This window comes from Pelophylax lessonae (assembly GCF_965119305.1).
Source record: "Pelophylax lessonae genome assembly, chromosome: 12".
NCBI classification, from domain to species: Eukaryota; Metazoa; Chordata; class Amphibia; order Anura; family Ranidae; genus Pelophylax; species Pelophylax lessonae.
Window position 1 is genome coordinate 64,376,242 of NC_138779.1, and position 25,826 is coordinate 64,402,067.

At 43.7% G+C, this 25,826-nt stretch overlaps 1 protein-coding gene across 3 annotated transcripts in view; it reads left to right on the forward strand.

Moving 5' to 3' along the window:
* Positions 1 to 25,826, forward strand: part of DRD2 (dopamine receptor D2) — a 577,257-nt gene that overhangs the window by 473,571 nt on the left and 77,860 nt on the right. For all 3 annotated transcript variants that reach the window (XM_082274197.1, XM_082274196.1, XM_082274198.1), the window contains exon 4: positions 14,250 to 14,386. In XM_082274197.1, coding sequence (XP_082130323.1) covers positions 14,250 to 14,386 — 137 coding nt within the window. The remainder of the gene's footprint in view (positions 1 to 14,249; positions 14,387 to 25,826) is intronic.

Consider the following 25,826-nt stretch of genomic DNA (forward strand, 5'->3'; position numbering starts at 1 on the left):
AAAGTTCGGGCATCCCAGAAGTCAGGAGCAGGAGCTTCTGACGTGTACGTTCCACGGCTGTGGTATTACGAAAGTCTTATGTTCTTGACCGAACAAGTGGATGCTCGAGCTTCCCTTTGCACCCTTTCCAACCCTTCCCCAGCCTCTGTAGAGTCGCCTACATCGGACGTTGAGTTTGATATTTCACAGGACATTCCTCCCTCTCAGGTAAGTGATGGAAAGTTTGGTAGTTTTGCCTTGTATGACATGCCTTTTTCAGAGGAGTATTTTTGAAATAGTTTACTTACATTTTATGGCCTGCATAATTTTTTAGGTACAAAGATGGGAATATTTGGGGTATTTAATGTTCTGATAATGGTCTTCTTTTATAATTATAGGAACCTGAGGATTTAATCCCTACGACTCCATTAGCACCACCAACATTGAAGCGAAAAACAAGGGGTCGCCTGGAGGATGCCACATCATTTTTTTTTAACCAAAGCGACGTCAGCTCTACAAAAAAAGCAGGATGACCATGATGGCTTTGGGATCATAACCGCAAACAAATTGCGGAAAATGACTGATGAACAACGTAATTTGGCAGAGAGCTTGTTGCTTCAGGTTCTACAAAGGGGTGTTAGTGGTACATTGGGTGTCAAAACACATTTGGCAGACGATCCGGTCTCTACACCTCCACCACAGCCATTGCAACCATGTTCTCCAAGCATGCCATCCCATCCCATGCCATCCCATCCCATGCCATCCCATCCCATGCCAACCCATCCCATCCCATGCCATCCCATCAGCGGCCAACAAGTCGGAAATACCCATCTTTGGAAAGCCAACATTCCACCTGGTCGCAAGACTACACTTTTACACCATTGTAATTATTTCTGATTTATTTCAATGAGTTCTGTTTTATTGCACTTTACTAATGCACATTGTTTGGTTATACAGTAATGCTTTGTTAAATTTTTATTCAATATTAAATACATTTTTTCGTTAATAAAGATGTCTGCTTCTTTTGAATAAAATTTATAATATTCAGTACTGACACACCATAGAACATACAACATCATTAACATCTTTAACATAGAACATAGAGGAATCCACCATATATATATATATATATATATATATATATATATATATTCGTAGGTATATGTGTGTGTATATATATATATATATATATATATATATATATATATATATATATATATATATATATACACACATATACAAATACACATACAATATACATATATATATATATATATATATATACATATATATACATACACATACACGCACATATATATATATATATATATATATATATATATATATATATACATATATATATATATATATATATATATATATATATACACATATACATATATATATATACATATACACACACATACATATATGTATATACATATACCTACATAGGCATATATATATGTATAATATAAAATAAGATATAGTATGTATATATATATATATATATATATATATATATAAAAACACTCAAAACTACATATGTATATATATATATATATATATGTGCATATGTATATATATAGACATATACACATTCAAAGAAAAGAAAACTTCCTATTTCTCTTCTTTCTGTGGTTTACTTCCGGGTCGTTCTTTCGTTTCCGCTCATGCGCTGTCTACTGCTCACCATTTTTTTCGGACGAACAACATACTGATAATACGATTATCGTACGATGTGTTATAATACGATCAAAATTTTTATGCTTGCATGACCGGATAATATCGGGAGTACTGTCGTGATCGCCTCTCGTAAGCTGTGTACTAACGATCAGATTATCGTCCGATCTTTTCGCAAGCGTTTTTTTTCGCCCGATTTTCGGATCGTGTGTACGGGGCATAAGGGATAAGCACTCACCAGATGATGTTGATCGCTTAACACCAAGTTGGTCAAAACACACGTTCTAGCTTGATCTACTCTCTCTTTTTCTTTCTCCAATTTGCCGGCTGTCTGTACAATTGCAACTCAGGTAAAATAAGAGAGAAAAAGCTTGCATAGTGTAAAACCTTTTAATTCTTTAATAACCATTTCAGTACTGGGCACTTTTACCCCCTTCGTGCCCAGGTCAATTTTCAGCTTTTAGCGCTGTCACACTTTAAATGACAATTTGCACGGTCATACAACACCCATAGGAAATTTTTATTGTTTTTTTCACACAAATAGAGCTTTTTTTGGAGGTGTTTAATCACCACTGGGTTTATTTTCCCTAATAAACTAAAAAAGACCGAAAATTCTGAAAAAAATGTGTTTTTCTTTGTTTATGTTATATAGTTTTGCAAATAAAAAATCTTTCTTCATACATTTACATCAAAATGAATTCTGCTACATTTCTTTGGTGAAAATAACCCAGTTTAGAAAAGTTATAGAGTCCACAAACGATGATTTATATATATATATATATATATATATATATATATATATACACACACACACACACACACACTACCGTTAAAAAGTTTGGGGTCACTTTGAAATGTCCTTATTTTTAAAAAAAAGCACTGTTTAATCAGAAATACAGTCTAGACTAGTGTTGAGCGAACACGGACTGTATTATTCGTGTTCGTACCGAATAATTGGATTTTTTTTACCCGAACACGGACACGGACACTTTACTGTATGTTCGGGTAAAAATCCGTGTTCGGTCGTTTTATTTCCGGGTTTTGCATGCTTTGGCGCTCTTTTCATGGCGGGCTTTCAACAGCCAATCAACAATCGTTTAACTGGTGTGCCTTAAGCCATCCCAGCCATGCCTGCAAATGTCTTAGTAGCTGTGATTGGCCGTCTGAAGCATGTGACCAAGTCTTTATAAGTTCGAGGCAGCCGCCGCAGCAGCGTCATTCTGCTGCTTAGCTAAGGGACAGAGCACACATCAATGTGCTGGCTGCTGATTAGGGAAAGATAGGCAGGAAAAAACCATTTGTGTCCGGATAGAATTGAGGGACAGGTCGGAGTGTTTAGGCAGGGCGAGTTGTAGGCATTTTAGGGATAGAGTCTGCTGAATTATAGGGTCAGTGTCTTCTACAAACTACAATCGATATTGCTGTGTGGGGGGTGGGGTGAATCTGCACTCAATCCTGATCTACGATCTCTTCTCAATCCTGTTAGGGACAGAGTCTGCTGAATTTTAGGGAAACTGTGTTCTACAAACTACAATCGATATTGCTGTGTGGTGTGGGATTGGAGATAGGCAGGTGTCAGTGATCCACATCTATTTTTCTGTGTGTGAGCTGGAGTGAACACAATCTTTTTGGGCTGCAGTGAACACAATCTTTTTGGGCTGCAGTGAACACAATCTTTTTGGGCTGCAGTGAACACAATCTTTTTGGGCTGCAGTGAACACAATCTTTTTGGGGTGCAGTGAACAAAATCTTTTTGGGGTGCAGTGAACACAATCCTTTTTGGTGTGCAGTGAACACAATCTTTGTGGGGTGCAGTGAACAAAATCCTTTGTGGGGTGCAGTGAACACAATCTTTTTGGGGTGCAGTGAACAAAATCCTTTTTGGGGTGCAGTGAACAACATCCTTTTTGGGGTGCAGTGAACACAATCTTTTTGGGGTGCAGTGAACAAAATCCTTTGTGGGGTGCAGTGAACACAATCTTTTTGGGGTGCAGTGAACACAATCTTTTTGGGGTGGAGTGAACAACATCCTTTTTGGGGTGCAGTGAACAAAATCCTTTTTGGGGTGCAGTGAACAAAATCATTTTTGGGGTGCAGTGAACACAATCTTTTTGGGGTGCAGTGAACACAATCTTTGTGGGGTGCAGTGAACACAATCTTTTTGGGGTGGAGTGAACAACATCCTTTTTGGGGTGCAGTGAACAACATCCTTTTTGGGGTGCAGTGAACACAATCTTTTTGGGGTGCAGTGAACACAATCTTTGTGGGGTACAGTGAACAGAATCTTTGTGGGGTGCAGTGAACACAATCTTTGGGGGGTACAGTGAACACAATCTTTTTGGGGTGCAGTGAACACAATCTTTGTGGGGTGCAGTGAACACAATCTTTTTGGGGTGGAGTGAACAAAATCATTTTTGGGGTGCAGTGAACAACATCCTTTTTGGGGTGCAGTGATCAAAATCCTTTTTGGGGTGCAGTGAACACAATCTTTTTGGGGTGCAGTGAACAAAATCCTTTGTGGGGTGCAGTGAACAGAATCTTTGTGGGGTGCAGTGAACACAATCTTTGGGGGGGTACAGTGAACACAATCTTTTTGGGGTGCAGTGAACACAATCTTTGTGGGGTACAGTGAACAGAATCTTTGTGGGGTGCAGTGAACACAATCTTTGGGGGGTACAGTGAACACAATCTTTTTGGGGTGCAGTGAACACAATCTTTGGGGGGTACAGTGAACACAATCTTTTTGGGGTGCAGTGAACACAATCTTTGTGGGGTGCAGTGAACACAATCTTTGGGGGGGTACAGTGAACACAATCTTTTTGGGGTGCAGTGAACAACATCCTTTTAGGGTGCAGTGAGCACAATCTTTGTGGGGTGCAGTGAACAACATCCTTTTAGGGTGCAGTGAACACAATCTTTGTGGGGTACAGTGAACAGAATCTTTGTGGGGTGCAGTGAACACAATCTTTGGGGGGTACAGTGAACACAATCTTTGTGAGGTGCAGTGAACACAATCTTTGTGGGGTGCAGTGAACACAATCATTGTGGGGTGCAGTGAACTCAATCTTTGTGGGGTACAGTGAACACAATCTCATACTTCTGAAGATTTGAGGGTGCTGCCTGTTCCATACTCCCCCTACTCCTCATCTAGCCTTTTAGGGGTACAAACAATAGTAATTGGGGCCTAGTGTGGTTGTGTACGTGTGATATACATACACTTTTTTTGGATCATATTTTCTATTCCGCTATTTAATCAAAAACCTTTGGGGATCAGTTAAATTGGGGGATAGTCTGTGTTGGTACGTGTGAGAGAGATCCACCTTTCCAAGTTGTTGGGGTTCATCTCATACTTCTGAAGGTTTGAGGGTGCTGCCTGTTCCATACTCCCCCTACTCCTAGCCTTTTAGGGGTACAAACAATAGTAATTGGGGCCTAGTGTGGTTGTGTACGTGTGATATACATACACTTTTTTTGGATCATATTTTCTATTCCGCTATTTAATCAAAAACCTTTGGGGATCAGTTAAATTGGGGGATAGTCTGTGTTGGTACGTGTGAGAGAGATCCACCTTTCCAAGTTGTTGGGGTTCATCTCATACTTCTGAAGGTTTGAGGGTGCTGCCTGTTCCATACCCCCCATACTCCTCATCTAGCCTTTTAGGGGTACAAACAATAGTAATTGGGGCCTAGTGTGGTTGTGTACGTGTGATATACATACACTTTTTTTGGATCATATTTTCTATTCCGCTATTTAATCAAAAACCTTTGGGGATCAGTTAAATTGGGGGATAGTCTGTGTTGGTACGTGTGAGAGAGATCCACCTTTCCAAGTTGTTGGGGTTCATCTCATACTTCTGAAGGTTTGAGGGTGCTGCCTGTTCCATACCCCCCCTACTCCTCATCTAGCCTTTTAGGGGTACAAACAATAGTAATTGGGGCCCAGTGTGGTTGTGTACGTGTGATATACATACACTTTTTTTGGATCATATTTTCTATTCCGCTATTTAATCAAAAACCTTTGGGGATCAGTTAAATTGGGGGATAGTCTGTGTTGGTACGTGTGAGAGAGATCCACCTTTCCAAGTTGTTGGGGTTCATCTCATACTTCTGAAGGTTTGAGGGTGCTGCCTGTTCCATACCCCCCCTACTCCTCATCTAGCCTTTTAGGGGTACAAACAATAGTAATTGGGGCCTAGTGTGGTTGTGTACGTGTGATATACATACACTTTTTTTGGATCATATTTTCTATTCCGCTATTTAATCAAAAACCTTTGGGGATCAGTTAAATTGGGGGATAGTCTGTGTTGGTACGTGTGAGAGAGATCCACCTTTCCAAGTTGTTGGGGTTCATCTCATACTTCTGAAGGTTTGAGGGTGCTGCCTGTTCCATACCCCCCCTACTCCTCATCTAGCCTTTTAGGGGTACAAACAATAGTAATTGGGGCCTAGTGTGGTTGTGTACGTGTGATATACATACACTTTTTTTGGATCATATTTTCTATTCCGCTATTTAATCAAAAACCTTTGGGGATCAGTTAAATTGGGGGATAGTCTGTGTTGGTACGTGTGAGAGAGATCCACCTTTCCAAGTTTTTGGGGTTCATCTCATACTTCTGAAGATTTGAGGGTGCTGCATGTTCCATACTCCTCTTCCTCATCCTCCCTTTAGGGTAGGAAAAAATTTAATCGGGCCTAGTCTGTGTTTGTACGTGTGAGATACACAGTTTTTTATCCTATTCCGCTATTCAATACACACCCTTTTGGTGTAAAAAACATTAAATTGCGGCATAGTTTGCATATTTGACATTTGCATATATTGTGCCTTGTTGCGCTGTTTTGGGTACTCCACCAACATGGCCAGTGGCAATGACGCCATTCTCAGCTTAACTATCCCACTTCTATGCCTCCTTGAAAAAACAATTTGGGCGATGATGGAAGAGGATGTGGCACAGGATGAGGAGGAGGAGGAGGAGGAGGATGAAGAGGTAACATTTCAAAGGCTTTCAGGGCAGTCATTCGCAAGGGGCTCCGAGGGTGGGTTCCTGCACACACAAACGCCAGGGACACAATTGTCCAGCAGGGGCACAGTTCTGGAGGATGAGGAGGATGAGGAGGAGGAGGAGCTGGAGGAGGAGATGGAACCATGTTCACAGCAGGGTGGCACCCAGGCCAGCTCATGGCCATCACTGGTGCGTGGCTGGGGGGATACAGAGGACACGGACGATACACCTCCCACAGAGGACAGCCTTTCGTCGCCTCTGGGCAGCCTGGCACACATGAGCGATTACATGCTGCAGTGTCTCCACAACGACCGCCGAGTTGCCCACATTCTAACTTGTGCTGATTACTGGGTGGCCACGCTGCTGGATCCCCGTTACAAGGACAACGTACCGTCCTTAATTCACTCACTGGAGCGCGATCGCAAGATGCGCGAGTACAAGCGCACGCTGGTAGACGCCATGCTGCTGGCATTCCCATCTGACAGCGGGGCCACAGTGGAAGCACAAGGCAGAGGAGGAGGAGGAGGAGGTCGCCAACGCAACCAGGGCACCGCCAGCACCTCAGAAGGCAGGGTTAGCATGGCCGAAATGTGGAAAAGCTTTGTCAGCACGCCACAACAAACAGCAGCACCAGCAGCTCAGATGGAACGTCTTAGCAGGAGGCAGCATTTTACCAACATGGTGGAGCAGTATGTGTGCACACGCCTACATGTAGTGAATGACGGGTCTGCCCCCTTCAACTTCTGGGTCTCCAAATTGGGCACATGGCCTGAGCTTGCCCTTTACGCCTTGGAGGTGCTGGCGTGCCCTGCAGCCAGTGTATTATCTGAACGGGTATTTAGCACGGCTGGGGGCGTTATAACAGACAAGCGCAGCCGCCTGTCCAGAGACAATGTGGACAAGCTCACGTTCATTAAAATGAACCAGGCATGGATCCCACGGGACTTTTCCGTACCTTATGCAGAATAGCAATGGATACCGACCTTACCCACCCATTGTTCCATTTTTGCTCTTTCTCACTCTTTTGGGGTGTACCCTCATTTAAAATTTTTGAAAAGAAGCAGTGTTGGCTACCTCGTCCTCCTCCTCAGGGCCAGATTAATGTAGGGGCTATTGGAGCTGCAGCTCCAGGCCCCTACCTTTTATATAGGCCCCGGGTTGGCCATATTCACTGTTACCGCTCTTCTGTCACTTGTAAACACAGAAGTCTGGCTTCTATGCTCGCTTCCCCAGGCAGCACCCTCAGAACCTCCCCACACAGCGTGAAGGCCGGACAAGGAGGGACAGTTGGCGATGCATGGATGTGTTTATGGGCTTCAGAGACAGCATCCCATGTTGAATTAGGCATGCATGGCTGCACCCTTCCTCCTCTGGGTGCATGGCAAGGCACGGCCCTTAAGGCCCTTCAAAATCCTCAGCACCAAGCCCATGATGCTGTTAATCCGGCCCTGGTCCTCCTCCACCGCCGCTTCCACCTACACCGCCCATAGGTGTGCGCAGCCTATTGCATTAAGGTGTGCACCCCAAAGTTGAAATACACATGCATGTGTTTGCCAGCAGGGAGAGTAATGTATCGGGGCCATGTACCTGTAGGCAAGGAGAAATAGAGCAGAGCAGGTCCCAGGGAGATCTTTCCCATCTCCTCACTGGCAATGCTATGTGCCCTAGGTGATTAGGGTGTGCCCAGGCACACCCAGCACACCCTGTGCGCACGCCTATGTCACCGCCACATCCACCACCACCTCAACCTCCCTCCTACTCCATATGGGCCTCGTCCTTCAGAGATGAAGAAGAACATTGTTTTATTTTTCTGTTTTTTTTTGTTGTTTTAAGTTATTTCCCTATCCACATTTGTTTGCAGAGCACTTGCCATGCTCTTAATTACGTTTTGCTGCCATTTGCAGCACTCTAGCCCTTTCCTTTGGTGTTTTAGAGCCATTTTAGTGCCTTAAAGTTCGGGTCCCCATTGACTTCAATGGGGTTCGGTGTCCGGGAAAAGTTCGGTAAAAGTCCGGGACACGGACCCGGACTTTTTTTTAAAGTTCGGCCGAACCCGTCGAACACGGACATCTAGGTGTCCGCTCAACCCTAGTCTAGACATAATGTGATAAATGACTATTCTAGCTGGAAACGGCTGATTTTTAATAGAATATCTACATAGGTGTACAGAGGCCCATTTCTAGCAACCATCACCCCTGTGTTCTAATGGTACTTTGTGTTTGCTAATCATGTTAAAATGCTAATTCGTGATTACAAAACCCTTGTGCAATTATTTAAGCACAGCTGAAAACTGTTGGGCTGATAAGAGAAGCTAAAAAAACTGGTCTTCCTGTGAGCTAGTTGAGTATTTGGAGCATCAGCATTTGTGGGTTTGATTATACTCTCAAAATGGCCAGAAAAAGAGAAATTTCTTCTGAAACTTGAGTCTAATCTTGTTCTCAAAAATAAAGGCTATTCCATGCGAGAAATTGAAAAAGACACAAAAAATGTCCTACAACTGTGTGTACTACTCCCTTCAGGGAACAGCACAAACAGGCTCTAACAAGAATAGAAAGTGGGAGGCCCCGATGCACAACTAAGCAAGAGGACAAGTACATTAGAGTCTCTAGTTTGAGAAATAGACACCTCACAGGTCCTCAACTGGCAGCTTCATTAAATGGTACCCGCAAAACGCCAGTCTCAACTTCCACAGTGAAGAGGCGACTGCGGGATGTTGACCTTCTAAGCAGATGGCAAATAAAAAGCCATATCTGAGACTGCCCAATAAAAGGAAAATATTAAGATGGGCAAAAAAAAACACAGACATTGGATAGAGGAAGATTGGAAAAAAGTGTTATGGACAAACAAATCTAAGTTTGAGGTGTTTGAATCACACAGAAAAACATTTGTGAGATGCAGAACGAGTGAACAGATGCTGGAGGACTGCCTGACACCATCTGTCAAGCACGGTGGAGGTAATGTGATGGTCCAGGGCTGCTTTGGTGCTGGTAAAGTGGGAAATTTGTACAAGGTAAAAGGGATTTTTTAATAAGGAAGGCTATCACTCCATTTTGCAAAGCCATGCCATACCCTGTTGACAGAGCTTGATTGGAGCCAATTTCCTCCTACAACAGGACAATGACCCAAAGCACACCTCCAAACTATGCAAGAACTATTTAGGGAAGAAGCAGTCAGCTAGTATTCTGTCTGTAATGGAGTGGCCAGCGCAGTCATCAGATCTTAACCCTATTGAGCTGTTGTGGGGGCAGCTTGACCACATGGTACGTAAGAAGTGCCCATCAAGCCAATCCAACTTGTGGGAGGTGCTTCAGGAAGCGTGGGGTGAAATTTCTTCAGATTACCTCAAAAAATTGACAGCTAGAATGCCAAAGGTCTGCAAGGCTGTAATTGCTGCAAATGGAGAATTCTATGATGAAAGCAAAGTTTGAAGGACAATATTATTATTTCAAATAAACATCTTTATTTCTAACCTTGTCAATGTCTTGACTATATTTTCTATTCATTTTGCAATTCATTTGATGAAAAAAGTGTGAGTTTTCATGGAAAACATGAAATTGTCTGGGTGACCCCAAACTTTTGAACGGTAGTGCATATATTTTTATGATATGCACAGTTCTATTTTCAACTATGTATGGTTAATGCAGATTATTGTTTGTTCTAATTTCAATCACTGATGCATTCCTTCAATCGTTGTTTGATGATTTCGACATTTTATATGCAATCGGAATGGGCGAACAGTTCGACCCGAGCATGAGATTGTGCCAAACATTGGCTGTTCGCCCGTTTGACAAACACCTGAATTATTGGGGAGTTTGACCGTTTGTTTGCCCGCAATGATCACAATGTACGGTGTTACCGCACAATGCATGGGAAGCCCTGATTGGCAGGAAGCAATGAAAGCTTTGCCCAATCAGGACACAGAGGACTGTCAGAGCCATGACTGGAGAAAGTAATGATGACTCTATCCAATTATGGTTCATTGCTCCTAGTCCTGCCCCACAATATAAAAGTATTCTTTCAATAGTTGAAATTTGTAATGTGATATCAACATGAGAGATAGAACAGGGCTCTGTTCAGTGCTACTAGAGAGTTAGCATGCTATAGTGTGCTATTCTGAATTCTATTGCCAGTGTAGGATATCAGTTTAGTGTGAATATATCATGTCTGGGAGGCCAACAAGGAGAGGCAGACATTCCCTTGACATTGTGAGGGGGGCCCGCATTATATGTGTCCACAGGCAAAGGTGGACGTGGTCAGTCCTCAGGCAGGGCATCGCTTCCTCTATTTAGTGATGTTGCCCATGCTATCCAGCCACAGCAAGCAGATGGAGGTGGTGGACTGGCTTACTAAACCATCCTCATCCTCCTCATCCTCCTCATCCTCCTCATCCTCTGCCACCCAAGGAGAGACTAGTGCACAGTCCACTGCAGCTGCCAGAGTGGCTAAATCTTCCTTCTTGTCCACAGCTATTCCTGCCATAGCCCCAGCATCAGGCATGGAAAAATCAGCTGAATTATTTGAACACAGCATCAGCCACTTGCTTCTTGATAATGCACAGCCATTACTTGATTCAGATGTTGGTTCAGAGGTTGAGGAAGGTAGGAACACGAGCCTACAGGGAGGGGTGAACACTGGTACATAAACTGGCAGTCAAGTTCCCCCTGCCACTGCGTATTGCCAAGTTGTCTTCAGTGACCAATTTTACACCTCTTACTTCAAACCAAAGTCTAAGGAAGAGACACCAGAATGTATCTAAAAAAATCTCTATTCTTGTTCCCAGTGCATTACATTGTGGCCTCATCATACAGACTGGCTACCCAAGCTGTTGTTTACAAAATAAAGAAACCTTGCAGGGAAAATTTAATTTATTTTTTTGGCTTTATAAATGCATTTATTGCTGCAGCAGCTTCTATATACAGTACAAATGTGCCACTTTACAGGTAGACTAAGGGGACCCTCCAGGCACTATATTAAAAGGAATTTTTAATTTTTATTGTTAGTTCTCATTTTTATGCTTTCACTTTAAGCATCAGCAAATCATTGCTCGTTTAAAAATGAAGTTTTTTTATAAAATTTATTTTCATTGATACATGTCCCCCGGGGCAGCATACGGACCCTCATACCCATTGTATGCCCAATTACATGCATATAAGTCCTCAAAATGGGCACTTTTGATTTTTCCAGTTCGGGTCCCATAGACTTCAATGGGGTTCGTTATTTGGTTCCGAACAATCACGATGTTCGTAAGTAAATACTAATAAATTAGTATTTATTAAGTTTGAGAACACTAGGGGTGCCAGGTTATACACTTACATCATTCATTCATTATCATCACTGATAATAATCACAGCAGCTTAACCACTTGCCGATTGCTCACAGTAATCCTACTGCAGCAGTGGGGCTCTCCTGGGTCCAGCGACGTAGACCTACGTTGCTGGAGTTCATGTGATTAGACACAGTGGGAGTCGGGCCAGGGGAGGAGATTGCCACCTCCCTCCCCCGATCATCGTGGAAATGGTGAGAAGACCCGCCTGCTTATGTAAACAAAGCAGGCAGATCTTCTTAGTGACAGACAGGAGGAGATCACAGTATTTAGCATAATTGAACTTGCAATCTCTGTCTCTGTCACAGAACCCCCTCCCCCCACACACACACGTCAGTAAGCATGAGGCATACATTTAACCCCTTGATCACCAACAGTGTTAACCCCTTCCCTGCCAGTGTCATTATTACAGTAACAGTGCATATTGTTTCACTGATTACTGTAGTAATAACACAGGTACCCCCAAAAGTGTAAAAAATGTCAGTTAGGGGTCAGATCTGTCCGCCGCAATGTTGCAATCCCGCAAAAAATTGCAGATCGCCACCATTACTAGTAAACAAAACCAAACAATAAAAATGACGTAAATCTTTCCCGTAGTTAGTAAACGCGATAACTTTTGCGCAAACCAATCAAAATACGCTTATTGCAATTTTTTTTACCAAAAATATGTAGCAGATAATAAATTGGCCTAAAATGTTAAAAAAATTAAGATTTTTAAATTTTTGGGGGGGGGGGGGGGAATGTTATATAGCAGAATGTGAAAAATATTGTTTTATTTTTCAAAATTGTCGCTCTTTTTTTGTTTATAGAGCAAAAAATAATAAAATAGAGTCTGGTCAGGAAGGGGGTCAAATCTTCCGGTCTTAAAGTGGTTAATATAGCACTTTTAAGTTAGACAGGGAAGTGCTGAGGTAAATAAAGTTTCTTATACAATTTTAATATATCCCCCTTTTTGAAATTGACCCTTACCTACTGGTCCTATCCTAATATCTAATTCATAGACCAGAGACCATTTAATTCAAATAATTATCTTTCCAAAACCTTTCTTTACCTTGCAAGTTCTCCCCATTCTTTTAAAACACTCAGCATTCTAGCCCATTTACAGGACATTTTGGGGGTTTATATAGGGGACTAGGCGGGCAATCACCAGTCCCTGCACTTAACAACAACCCAGTAGATGTGGAAGACTTAACTTATCTGACCTTAAATTATATAAACTATAACCTCAGACTCTACAATAATTTTTACATTTCTCCTCACCGGTCCTACTTAATGAGCTTAAGCTCCTCCTTCTGTAAAAAAAATTTGGCCATCACAATGCCAACCTTTTATATGCTTTTTGACATATCTCAAGATATATCTCAAGATAAAAAATACTGAACTACAAATAGTACAATATTGTATCATGCATCTAGTTAACTACTTACATTTACCACAGCACAGCACAATAGACAACCTTGGCACCAGATTCTTCAAAGAATGCAAGTGACTTCTTACTATTGTTTTTCTTGTAAAAAAAAAAAATAACATTTTGCATAAATATGTTTATTCTGACCTTCCAACCATTGTACTATTCTTGGAGAAACAAACCTTTGTGTTCTACATGGAGTGAGTGTATGTATATGACTTTTTCAATTAACAGTTATTTGTGGCCTCCTTTTTGTTTATGCCATTATTTAATAAAATAAATTATAATATGATGAAACATACTTTTTTACTGAATTTTTGAATAAGAGCTAGTGTTTTTTTTTAACAAGGAATTATCTTATAATGAAAATGCTTATCATTGGTTAAAGCTGAGCACCAGGTACAAAAGCTTTTATTTTCAATATTTTATTTTTTTTTTTTTTGGGGGGGGGGGGGAATGACAATTGACAATGAAAGGCACATAAAAATATTGGAAAACATGAAAAAAATTAAATGACAGTAAAAAGACACAAAAAATAAGGGAAAACATGAAAATGCTTTGCAAACCAATATGTGAAGTTGTTTGGAAATATATATTTTCAAAGCAAAGCTTGTTTATGCAGAAAATTTGGCAAAATTAGAGGTTATTTTCAGAGACTTCATTGCAAGTGAAATTGCTACAAAATAAATTTAACCCAAATAACTTTATCTATCCCTAGTTGATACAGTTCCGGGGGAAAAGAAAAGTCTAACTGCACCACTTATAACAACATATTAAGTACAGAGAAAAGATTACTGTCTGTAAAACCTGTTCACTTGTTTTGCAATAGATTTGCTTATAATGTCTACTTGTTTCAGGTATACAGCAGTGGCAATGCCGATGCTATACAATACTCGCTACAGTTCCAAGCGAAGAGTGACTGTCATGATTGCAGTGGTTTGGGTCCTTTCATTTGCAATCTCTTGCCCCCTCCTATTTGGACTCAATAACACAGGTAACTATTGTAGTTTAAACTGTTTTAATATTATAGGGTCAGACTCTCTTTTTTTGACCTGATGTCATTACCTGCTTTTTGTCCACAGGAGATTGAAATCCTGGTGGCGTGATTAAGTCTCAATGATTCGGTTTGTTTTGGTACAGTTGAAAATCTCTCTAACTGACCTGTGAACCAAAATAATTTGAACTACTGTATGTTTTTTTTAATAAATGTCAATCTTTTATTTGGTAGATTGTTTTAATAAATACCCTGTATGTATTGTTTTTTTTTTTTATTGTGAGCAGACAAATAGACAAACTTTGTTTCTAAAATAGCACTTTTGGGATGTTTACTGCAAACCATTTTTAATAACCACAACTGAAGAAATGACTTTATACTATTAGGCTACATCTGCACTATACACCAGCGGTTCTGTGCATTTGACTGATAGAGTATAAAGGAAGGATTTGCAAGGCTCTGCACATTGTCCTGAAATAAGGAATTCTCCTCCCATTTTCGGAACATGTGAATACCCTCTATTCTGTGTACTGATTGAGTTAGAGGGCTTTTTGATTTATTTTGTCGTACCTCACTATTTTGGATGAGTCTTTTTCAGTCGTTTTCAGTTTACCAGCCAGGTGATCCACCCAAAGCTCTGACTGCTGCAGCCTAGAGGCATTTATTTCATATTGGAATTACTAAAGCCTAGTACACACACAACGAATTTCCGCCAACCGGTCGTTCATCTTTTGTCCAGAGTGGTGTTTTATTGGTTGGAATGTGTCTAGACTGCACACGAATTTTCCAGCACGACAAAATTCTACTTCAGAAGTGATGTCATGTGTTGGTTTGCTTTCTTTGTGTTCTTTCTTCTCTGAGCATGCCCAGTCTTGCTCATAAGATTTTTCCCTGTCGAAATCTGTACTGACTGCATGAAAATCGGACGTGTTTTGACGGAGGACAAAAATTTTATAGCCTGCACACCAGATTTTTTTCAGCCGAAAAGTCGGAGTCGGTTGTCGGAAGCATCATACTAACAAGCCGAAAATCCGCAGATCGGTCGTCGGATGAAAATTCCCGGCCGAATTTCGACTCATGTGTACCAGGCTTTACACAACTAAATTACGGGCCCCCCGCTGGCTTGAATCATAAACAATATGTGGCCTGGTATGGTACAGAATAGGGTGGAGAACAATCATTGCCCCTCTCTTTTTTACCAGCCAGGTTGAAAACCCTTGATAAGGGTCTAGTATAGATTTTAAGGGACCAATGGCCTTTTTTTTTTTTGTCTTTGCATGTGGTCACTTTCAAAACTTATATCAGACTATTCTGGTATAGATTTTGAAGAGGACACTACGCAAAAGAAAAATGGTAGGGGGTTTCTGTCAAATCCATACCAGATTTTTATCCAGATATACAGCCTGGGTGACCAAGAAAGAAGAAGGGCAGTAATCATGTAGGCACCCCTATTCCTGAATAATACTAGGTCACATGGCCTTAAGGAAAAAGCAGGGCAGCAAGAGTGTGCCCCCCACCTGAACTATAACTAGTCGCATGTATTTAACATTGGAAAGTGGGGAAAATGGTCTCACATCTCTGGACCAATAGCAAAAGGGGTCTGTGGGGATAGGAGGGTAATCATAATTTGGAAGCTCCACAATTATCCACCCTCCTACCAACAATAAAATGTACAATGTAACCCTTGTTACTCATTCATAAAAATAAAAAAAATAAAAGAGGAAATAAACACAGCAAAACATGAAAAAAGCTCTTTATTAAAAACATTAACAAAAACGATGTCAACGGATGTAAATCCAACATTATTTGCATTGTCCATCATTGTAGATCTAATGTCAGTCACAAATTATGATGCCCCAATGACCTGTGGCCATGACGTTCAGTGCCACAACAATCTTCTCCCATCATACTCCCGCCACAAATAACAGTTTTCTATCTGGCTGCTGAATGTTAACAAACTGGCTCTGGATGCTAGCTGATGTCATTGATCACACATGGCCATGACTACAGTATATGTAATTCATGTTGTCAAATGGGATCCCCTGGCTGCTTTGTTTACAATCAGAAGCTAACAGGGAAGTAACTTTCATTTAGCAATGATAGGGGTTTCTTTAGCTTAGAAGCCACTTTTTATGAAGTGCACTCTACAGGTGTCCTACTTCACATATAGGGATAAGGCATCTGCCAACCATGTTATTTAAATGAATTATATCTTTTTAACATTGACCTCTAAGCCACGTTATAAAACCTGCTTCCCACAGAACAGTATTTTTTACATTTTTTTTTTTTTTTTGCATTGGTACGTGTGTCTATAAAAAGTACAGGTTTCCATACACTCCACTGATGATGGCCAAAAAGCCTAAAACAGCTGTATGCAGTTTGGAATAAATGGCTCTTTAATAGTAGTCTAAATCTGCACTATACACCAGCATTTCTGGATGTGCATTTGGCTGTTGGGCCATAAAATAATTAATTTGCATGGCTCCACCCCCTGTGCTAAAATGAGGAAAACCCTTCCTATTTTTGGTATAATATTCATGAGACATGTGAATACCGTCTCTTCTAAGAAGGCTTCACAGTGATGTGCCCTGGTTTGTTTGGAGGGCTTTTTGATTCCTGTAAGGTTATATTTTTTTGTTGGGTCCCAAGCCCTACTCCCTAGAAGTCAAGGTTTCCATACACTGCACTGATGATGGCCAAAAAGCCTGAAACAGCTGTATGCAATTTGGAATACATGGCTCTATACTATAAGGTTAAATTTGAACAATGCACCAGTCGGTTTGGATGTGTATCTGGCTCATGGGGCATAAAGGAATGATTTGCATGGCTCCACCCACTATCAGACTTTGCATTGTGTTAATACAGAATGTTATCATGCAGTTGATTTATTAAAGACCATCCAGTTATTTTAAATGCACATCTTAATACGCTAAAAAAACAAACCTAATCCTTTAGTAAATTGGTTGTATGTACAGTATAATAGCAGTTCCCACCTTTGCGATCCTGGTTCATGCATAAAAAGTTTTGTGAGTGTACCTTTTAGCTGTTCAGCCTAATCTGTAGATAAATCAATGCAATAAAATAAAAATATACAGTATGTGGTAATACTGCCATTATTCGTTTTTTTTTTTTTCCAGAGGTTAAGTGCAAAAAAACCTTAATGACATTTTGCCTACTAAATCACTGTTTGTCATTATCAACTGCCATTTTTAAAAAATAAAATACAGTACTGTTCTCATCTTTGTTTAACCTATGATGCATTTCAGCACTGGCAATCTTCTGCAGCCTCTTTGCAGTCACTTAATGTCAACATGTCCAGCAGCTATACAGCGTATATTATTGATTGGTTTGCGCAAACGTTATAGCGTCTACAAACTATGGGACATTTTTATGCAATTTTATTTATTTGACACTTTTTTGGGGACCAGTGACACTAATACAGTGAAAAAAATATGCACTGTCACTGTACTAATGACACTGGCAGGGCAAGGGGTGCTTGCTAACTGTGGGAGGGGTGCTTGTACTGTGGAAGAACAGAAATTCATGTTCCTGCTTAGCGGAAACACAGGATCTCCATCTTTCCCTCTCACAGAACCGCGATCTGCCTTATTTGCATAGGCAGACCGCCGCTCTACCTCTCTCTGGGAACAATCACTGGGTGCCGGCGAACGCTGGGTCTGCCGGACCCGCTGATTGGCTCCTGCTGTGTCCAATCATGTGCGCCCCAGACCCGGAAATGTAAATGACATACAGGTACTTGATTTCACACTGAAGGGCAGCCCTGCCGCAGTACATGTACGTGGGGTAGTCTGGAAGCGGTTACAATTACAGTAACATGGTAAGGTTCATGTGAGATGTTAGTGATTGAGTTTAGATCCACTTTAATTGAAAAAAAAAAATGAACCACTTTAATTGAAAAAAAATGAACAAGACAAAATTAAAGAGAAAGTAACCTAACTAACCAATCAATAGCCAAATTAAATAGAAGTTCAGCCTATTAATCCATGTAAATCAATTTAGAAACATAATAAACCTATTACTTGCAAACGTAGACCAATACTACACAACTGGAACCTAATCAATTAACACGTTAACATATCATTTATTCTACTTAATGCGATCTATAAGCAGTGTGACTAGGTTGTGGGGGATGGAAATAGAACTCTAGGGTGTATCACTAGAGAAGTCACCACCAGGAGAAAGGTGGTTTTGATTCCCCTAAATAGACCTTTAGTTAGACCCTATTTATAATGCTTTATCAAGTTCTGAAGATCTCACTTACAAAAGGAGGAAAGGAGTTTATGCTTAGAATAGACTTCCAGAAGAGATGATGAGTCATTAATCAGTAAGTGAAATTTGCACATGCTTGGAACAAACATAGATCTATACACAGACCAAAAAAAAAACAAAGAAACAACAACAACCACTTGGCCTTTTTGGATGCCATACTTCTATGTTTTCTATGTTTCATTAAAATAATATCTGGTGATCCTGTTATAACAGTCCATGTTTAGTCACTTGCTTGTATAGGACAGTGGTCTCCAAACTGCGGTTCGGGGGCCAGATGTAGCCCTTTGCTTGCTTTTATCTAGGGCTTGGGGCACTATTCTGCCTACTGACATTAGCAATGGAGCATAATTATTATTATACAGGATTTATATAACGTCAACAGTTTGTGCAGTGCTTTAGAATATAACGGGAGACAATATAGCAACAACACAATTCAATACAAGAGGATTAGAAGGGCCCTGCTCCTGTGAGCTTACAATCTAATAGGAAGGGGCTGGTGGAACAAAAGATAATAACTGTGAAGGATGAACTAAAGAGAAAAATAGAAGATTTGGTTGTTAACTGAAGGCAAGATAGGCTTCCCTGAAACGATGAGTCTTCAGGGATCCCCTAAAAGTGGACAAAGTAGGAAATAGCCAAAAAAATCGAGGTAGTGAATTCCAGAGAATGGGAGAGGCTCTAGAGATGTCCTGGAGATGAGAATGGGAGGAGGAGACAAAGGAGATAAAAAGCAGGAGGTTTTGGGAAGAGAAGACAGTTTGGGTGATATTTGGAGACAAGATTAGTGATGTAGCTCGGGGCTTTGTATAGTTGTAAGTTTGTAGACCTCTGTTATAGGGTATCAATTCTGTTTCCCAGTTGTGCTCCTGCTTTATCACCCTGTTACATTGGCTTTCAACATTTCCAAGTAGCAATTTTAACACACATTGGTCAGGCATGGCAAATTTCATGCAGCCATCAATGGAGTGCATAAAGATTTAAAGTGGTTGTGAATAGGGTTGAGCGAACACGGACTGTATTATTCATGTTCGTACCGAATAATTGTTTTTTTGTTACCCGAACACGGACCCGAAAACTTTACTGTATGTTCGGGTAAAAATCCGTGTTCGGTCATTTTATTTCCGGGTTTTGCATGCATTGGCGCGCTTTTCATGGCGGGCTTTCAACAGCCAATCAACAAGCGTTTAACTGGTGTGCCTTAAGCCATCCCAGCCATGCCTACAAATGTATTAGTAGCTGTGATTGGCCATCTGAAGCATGTGACCAAGTCTTTATAAGTTCCAGCCAGCGCCGTGCGGCGTCATTCTGCTGTGTACTAGTTCAGGGACAGAGCACACATACGTGCTGGCTGCTGATTAGGGACAGACAGGCAGGCAAAACTCATTTGTGTCTGCATAGAATTGAGGGACAGGTCGGAGTGTGTTAGACAGGGCGAGTTCTAGGCATTTTAGGGCGAGGTTGCTGCTGATTTTTAGGGTCAGTTTTCTATGATCGATTTTGCTGTGTGGGAGGGGTTTGCAGTGACCGATCTACGATCTTATCAATCCTTTTAGGGAGAGGCTGCTGCTGATTTTTAGGGTCAGTTTTCTACGATCGATTTTGCTGTGTGGGAGGGGTTTGCAGTGACCGATCTACGATCTTATCAATCCTTTTTTTTTTTTTTTTCAAATTCAACGTTTATTAAGGATAAGAATAAGAAAGGCATACATAAGCAATGAGAACAGTAAATCAAGATACATCCGAGCATCGAAAAAGCCTTAAAACAGAAAAACAGGAGTCATGGGGATGTAACAGTAAGCATTATAAGACGATACACAGTTATTATAAGTATCCGCAAGGTAACCGGTCCCAAGGGAGGAGCCCCACTCCCACCGGCATCTGTCAAATGGCCGGTATACAGGAGCGAGGAGAGCATCCCCCGAAACCCGTCACTCCAGCAGAACCCAGAGAAAAATCATGTCACGTATGCCGTGAGGGAATGAGAAAGATTTTAGGAGAAGGCATGGATAGCAGGAAGGAATAGAATCAGGAAGAAACACATAAGAAAGAAAGATAGAGGAAGAGGGGGAGAAGGTAAAAAAAAAAAAAAAAAAAGGAGGGGGGGGGGGGAGAGGTGAGAGAGGAGGGAAATGGCGCACCGGAGGGGAGAGGTCCGCCCACAGCAAGCAGGTCATTCAGGCAACAAGATCCCTATATGCCTCAGAGGCACTGAATTCATGCCAGTAAAACCAGCGTTTAAGAAACTGATCTCTGGTACCACGTTCGGCCGCTGTCAAGTCTTCCATTTCATTAATGAACGCTACTTTACGTAGCCACATCGCAACCGTAGGAGGTTGGGACTGCTTCCAAAGCAGGGGAATGCAGCTCTTGGCGGCCGTAAGTAGGATTGGCAGGATCGATTTCCGATAGGATGTTCTCGAGTGGCCGTGATGGTGTAAGAGGAAGAGAGCCGGATCCAGAGTTAGGGTATGATCCGTAAATTTTTGAGCGATGCGGAGGACCTCTTGCCAGAAGGGTTGTAGTCCACTACAGGACCAGAAAATGTGGAGGAGAGAGCCTACCTCTTTTCCACAACGCCAGCACAGATCCGGGCAGTCAGGAAACATCTTGCGGAGCTTAACCGGGGTGTAGTACCACCTGGTCAGAAGTTTATATCCCACCTCCTGGTATTTAGAGCACGTGGAGGTTTTGTATGCAAAGAAAAACAGACGTTCAACCTGATGATCCGAAAAGGAAACACCCAGGTCGCGTTCCCATAGAGAGATAAACGAGGGCCTGAAAGAAGGTTCAGGCAACGTCAGGAGGCGGTACAGCAAAGAGATCGCGTGACGTACTGGGGGGTGGTAGTGCACAATTCCTCAAAGGGCGTGAGGCGTCGAGTATAGGAGGTCGCCGGCGGCAGCGATTCGAGAAAGTGGGCGAGCTGAATCTTCTGCCAAAACGACAGAACTGCGAAGGAACTGTGAGAGAGGAGGGACTGTCGAGATAACCAGCGACCACCGGCGAGGAAGTGCCTGGCCTGGTGGAGACCCTGGGTTCTCAATGCGCGGAAGGCTGGGTCCTGCAGGCCGGGCGCAAATTCTGGGTTCCCTAAAACTGGGAACAAAGGGGAAGGCAAGGTCAAGAGTCGACCATCTCTGCACAGCCGGCGTCCCAGCTGTAACGTAGCCCCTACAGTCGGGTGATCCATGACCTCCTTCGCGAGGGGAAATGTCCCCCAGAAAAGAGACTCCAGGGGCGAACCTGCAACCACCCGTTCGATCCGCACCCATTGTTTCAGAGGGCCATGTAGATGCCAGTCTAGGACTCTAGCTAAGTGGCATGCCGAAGAGTACATGGCCGCATCTGGAAAGGCCATGCCGCCACTGAGCTTGGGCATGCGAAGGAGCCTCAACGCCAGGCGAGGGGGGCCCCGAATCCAGAGGAACCTACGGAAGACACCATTAATCGTGCGGAGGAAGGATAACGGAACAGCGATCGGGAGGGCCTGGAGCACGTAAAGCAAGCGGGGCATGACATTCATTTTTAGAATGTTGCACCTCCCAAACCAGGAGAACAGGCCCTTCTGCCAATCCTCCAAGTCCCTCCGGATACGGGTGAGAAGGGGAGGGAAGTTACAGTCGAAGAGGCGCTTGGGGCAGTTGGGGAGGGCGATGCCCAGGTATTGGATATGCGAGGAGCTCCATTTGAAGGGAAAGTCAGTCTTGAGGAGATGTGACAGAGAAGACGACATCGCGACTGGGAGGGCCTCAGACTTTTGGAAGTTAATTTTGTAGGAGGACAGGGCTTCATATGTCCGAAACTCACGCATAAGGTTTGGTAGGGAGATCAGCGGCTTGGAGAGGAAAAAGAGGAGGTCATCTGCGTAAGCTGCCACCTTTGGTGAAAGTGACGAGGAGACAGACAGACCAGAGATATCGGGATTGGCCCGAATCGATCGCAAAAAGGGCTCAAGGGTCAGTACAAAAATTAGGGGCGAGAGGGGGCATCCCTGGCGCGTGCCGTTAGTAATCTCCAATGAGTCAGAAAGAAATCCATTCACCTTGACACGGGCCGACGGACGGGAGTAGATCGCTTGGATCCACGTCAGCATGCGACGACCCAAGCCTATATGCTCCAGGGTCTCCAGAAGGAAGTGCCAGCTCACCCGGTCGAACGCCTTTTCGGCGTCCGTCGAGAGAATCAGCGTGGGGGTCCCTCGGGAACACGCCAGATGGAGCAGGTTAATCGCCTTTGTGGTGTTATCCCGGGCTTCGCGAGAGGGTATGAAGCCCACCTGATCATCATGGACCAACCGCGGAAGCAGCGGGGCCAGCCGCGAAGCTAGAATTTTGGTAAAAAGCTTCAGATCCACATTAAGGAGGGAGATGGGACGATAGTTCTGGCAGAGAAGAGGGTCCTTGCCCTCCTTCGCTATCACCGTGATGGTGGCCCGGAGGGAATCCAGGGGAAAGTCCGCTCCCATGCCTGCCGAGTTATAGGCAGCTAAGAAGTGAGGAGAAAGAATGTCCTCAAAGCATTTGTAATAAGATAGCGAGTATCCATCAGGGCCCGGGGCCCTGCCCCCATGGGACCCCGCCAGAGCCTCCGACAGTTCAGTAGGTCGAAGTGGCTCATCCAGCCGGTCCAGGGCTTCCGTGGGTAGATTGGGAAGTCCCGAGGCACGGATATATTCCCTAATACGTGTCCGCGAGGCCTCCCGATTGGAGGAAGAGGGCTCCGCGTGCAAGTTGTATAAGGAGGCATAGTATCGGCGGAACACCTCTGCAATACGATCCGTGTCCTGTACTTTCTGCTGGGATGGGGAAAGAATGGCAGGGATGAACATCTGCGCTCTCTGCTGACGCAGGGCATGCGCCAGGATCTTACCGCATTTGTCCCCGTGCTCATAGAAGATGCGCCTACATTTAGTTAGCGAGACCTTAGCTTTGAAAAGGGTCAAAGAGCGGAGCTGTTCCCGGAGGACCGTCAATTCCTGGAGAGCGGCCTGGGCCATGGACCTCTTATGCGTCGATTCCAGTTTGTCGATGCGTTGGAGAAGATCCTGCATCTGTTGGGACCTTTCTTTTTTACGGCGTGAGCCAATTTTGACCAAGACCCCTCGAATATAACTTTTATGTGCCTCCCAAACCATGAGAGGGGGAGTATCTGGGAGGGCGTTGGAAGTGAAAAACTGTCTCAGTTCCACTCGCAGTTCCTCCAGGATGGAGGGGTCCTGCAGGAGACTCTCGTTCAGCCGCCACTGCCATTGGCGCGTTTCAGGGGTTCGCAAGTCCAGCTCGAGGACCACCGGAGCATGGTCCGAGACCGTGATATTGCCTATGGAAGCCGACACCATTCTACTCAGCAAGACCTGAGGGAGCATGAAATAGTCTATGCGCGAGTAGGAGTCGTGGGGAGCGGAGTAGAAAGTATAGTCCCTAGCATGTGGATGAAGAGCACGCCAAGCATCCACCAGACGAAAGGCGCTAAAGGTCTTCTTAACGCGTTTGAGAGCAGCATACGACACGTGTGAGGCACCTCTGGAGGCATCCAGAAGCGGGTCAAGAGGCAAATTAAAGTCTCCGCCCAGAAGTACCTGACCCTCCATAAAATCATGTAATTTAGACGATATCATTTCGAGAAACGCTACCTGTCCAGAATTAGGCAGATATAAATTCACCATGGTAACTTGTACGGAGCCCAGACGACCCTTAACAAATAAGGCGCGACCCGTCTCATCGCTCCATGTGTCCGAGAGCGTCCACGGAGTCCTACTCCCAATCAGTACACTAACGCCCTTGGACCTAGAATCGGAGGAGCAGCTATGGTACACCGTAGGGAACCGGCGATCGCCCAATCTAGGAATCTTGGAAGACCTAAAATGGGTCTCCTGCAGAAAACCGACATGGGCCCGAAGGCGGTGGAGATCATTCAGTACGATGGATCGTTTTTCGGGGGTATTGAGCCCCTTAACATTCAGTGTGACCAGTCGAATGGGGTCCACTCGGGGGGCGGCCATCTCCCCCCAAGAAGCACCAACACGCACACACACAAAAAAAAAAAAAAAAAAAAAAAAAAAAAAAAAAAAAGGGGGGGGGGGGTGGGGGGGGGCTGAGAAGAGCAGGAGCGGAAAAAGAGTGGGTAGAGGGGAAGAGGGGGATAGCACAAAGGACGTACAAACAGAGAGAAAAAGGGAGGAAAACTACCGTGCCGGAGGCACTATGGAGAACAAGTCTCTAGCCTCCTAGAGTTCCTGTCCCCCCACCCAGAGTCAGGATGGAGCGGAGGGAACTCGAAGGAGAGCAAACCCTATGGGGGGTACGGGGAAGGACACCACAGGACGAAGATGGTGACCGCTCCCCGCCAAATCCCTCTCGGCCTGAGGAGACAGAATCATAAAACAAGAAAAAAAAAAAAAAAAAAAAAACGTCCAGCAACATATCCAAACATTAGAGAAGCAATAAGAGCAACATAACCCAGGGGATGAGAGAGTATTAAAACAATAGGCCCAGCCCACAGCACACAGAAAAGTCCCATATGCAGAGAGTCCCAAAGCGGTACGCCCGCAATGGCCCAAGCGGGCCGCGGGCGCCCCACCCCACAGACTCCCCCAGATGAGCTTAAGCCCAGACATGCAGAATCCACTTCGGAGGAGGTCCCAAAAGGCTAAAGAAGGGGATAGGCTAAGGGGAGGAGGGAAGGGCGAGGAGTGGGAAAGGTGAGGAATGGGAAGGGAGAGGGAGGGGAAGTAAGGGGAGGAGAAGAGGACTAGGGAGGGAATGGGAAAGAGTGGAGGGGAAGAGAGGAGGAAGGGAAGGAATAGAGGACAAAGTTACCCGCCAGAAGCAACACCACCCCGTCAAACACTGAGCCTCTGAGTAACAATATAGTGGGATATGGTGCGAGGCGTGGACGACAACGGGCCGCTGCCGCTAGAGGCGCAATCGTGGACAATAGTCCCAGAGCAGCGAAAAAAGCCTGTAAAGCAAGCCCCCGTGTCCACCCAGCTCACCACCCCCACCAACACCATAGACATAGATCACCACGGCACCCCGTCCCAGGGCCGGCACATGTCCCCCAACCACCTCCAACCACCGACCAGGGGGAGATCCTAACATATACCCCCGCACCCCCCCCCCGCACATCTCCAATACCCCCCCTCCCCCCG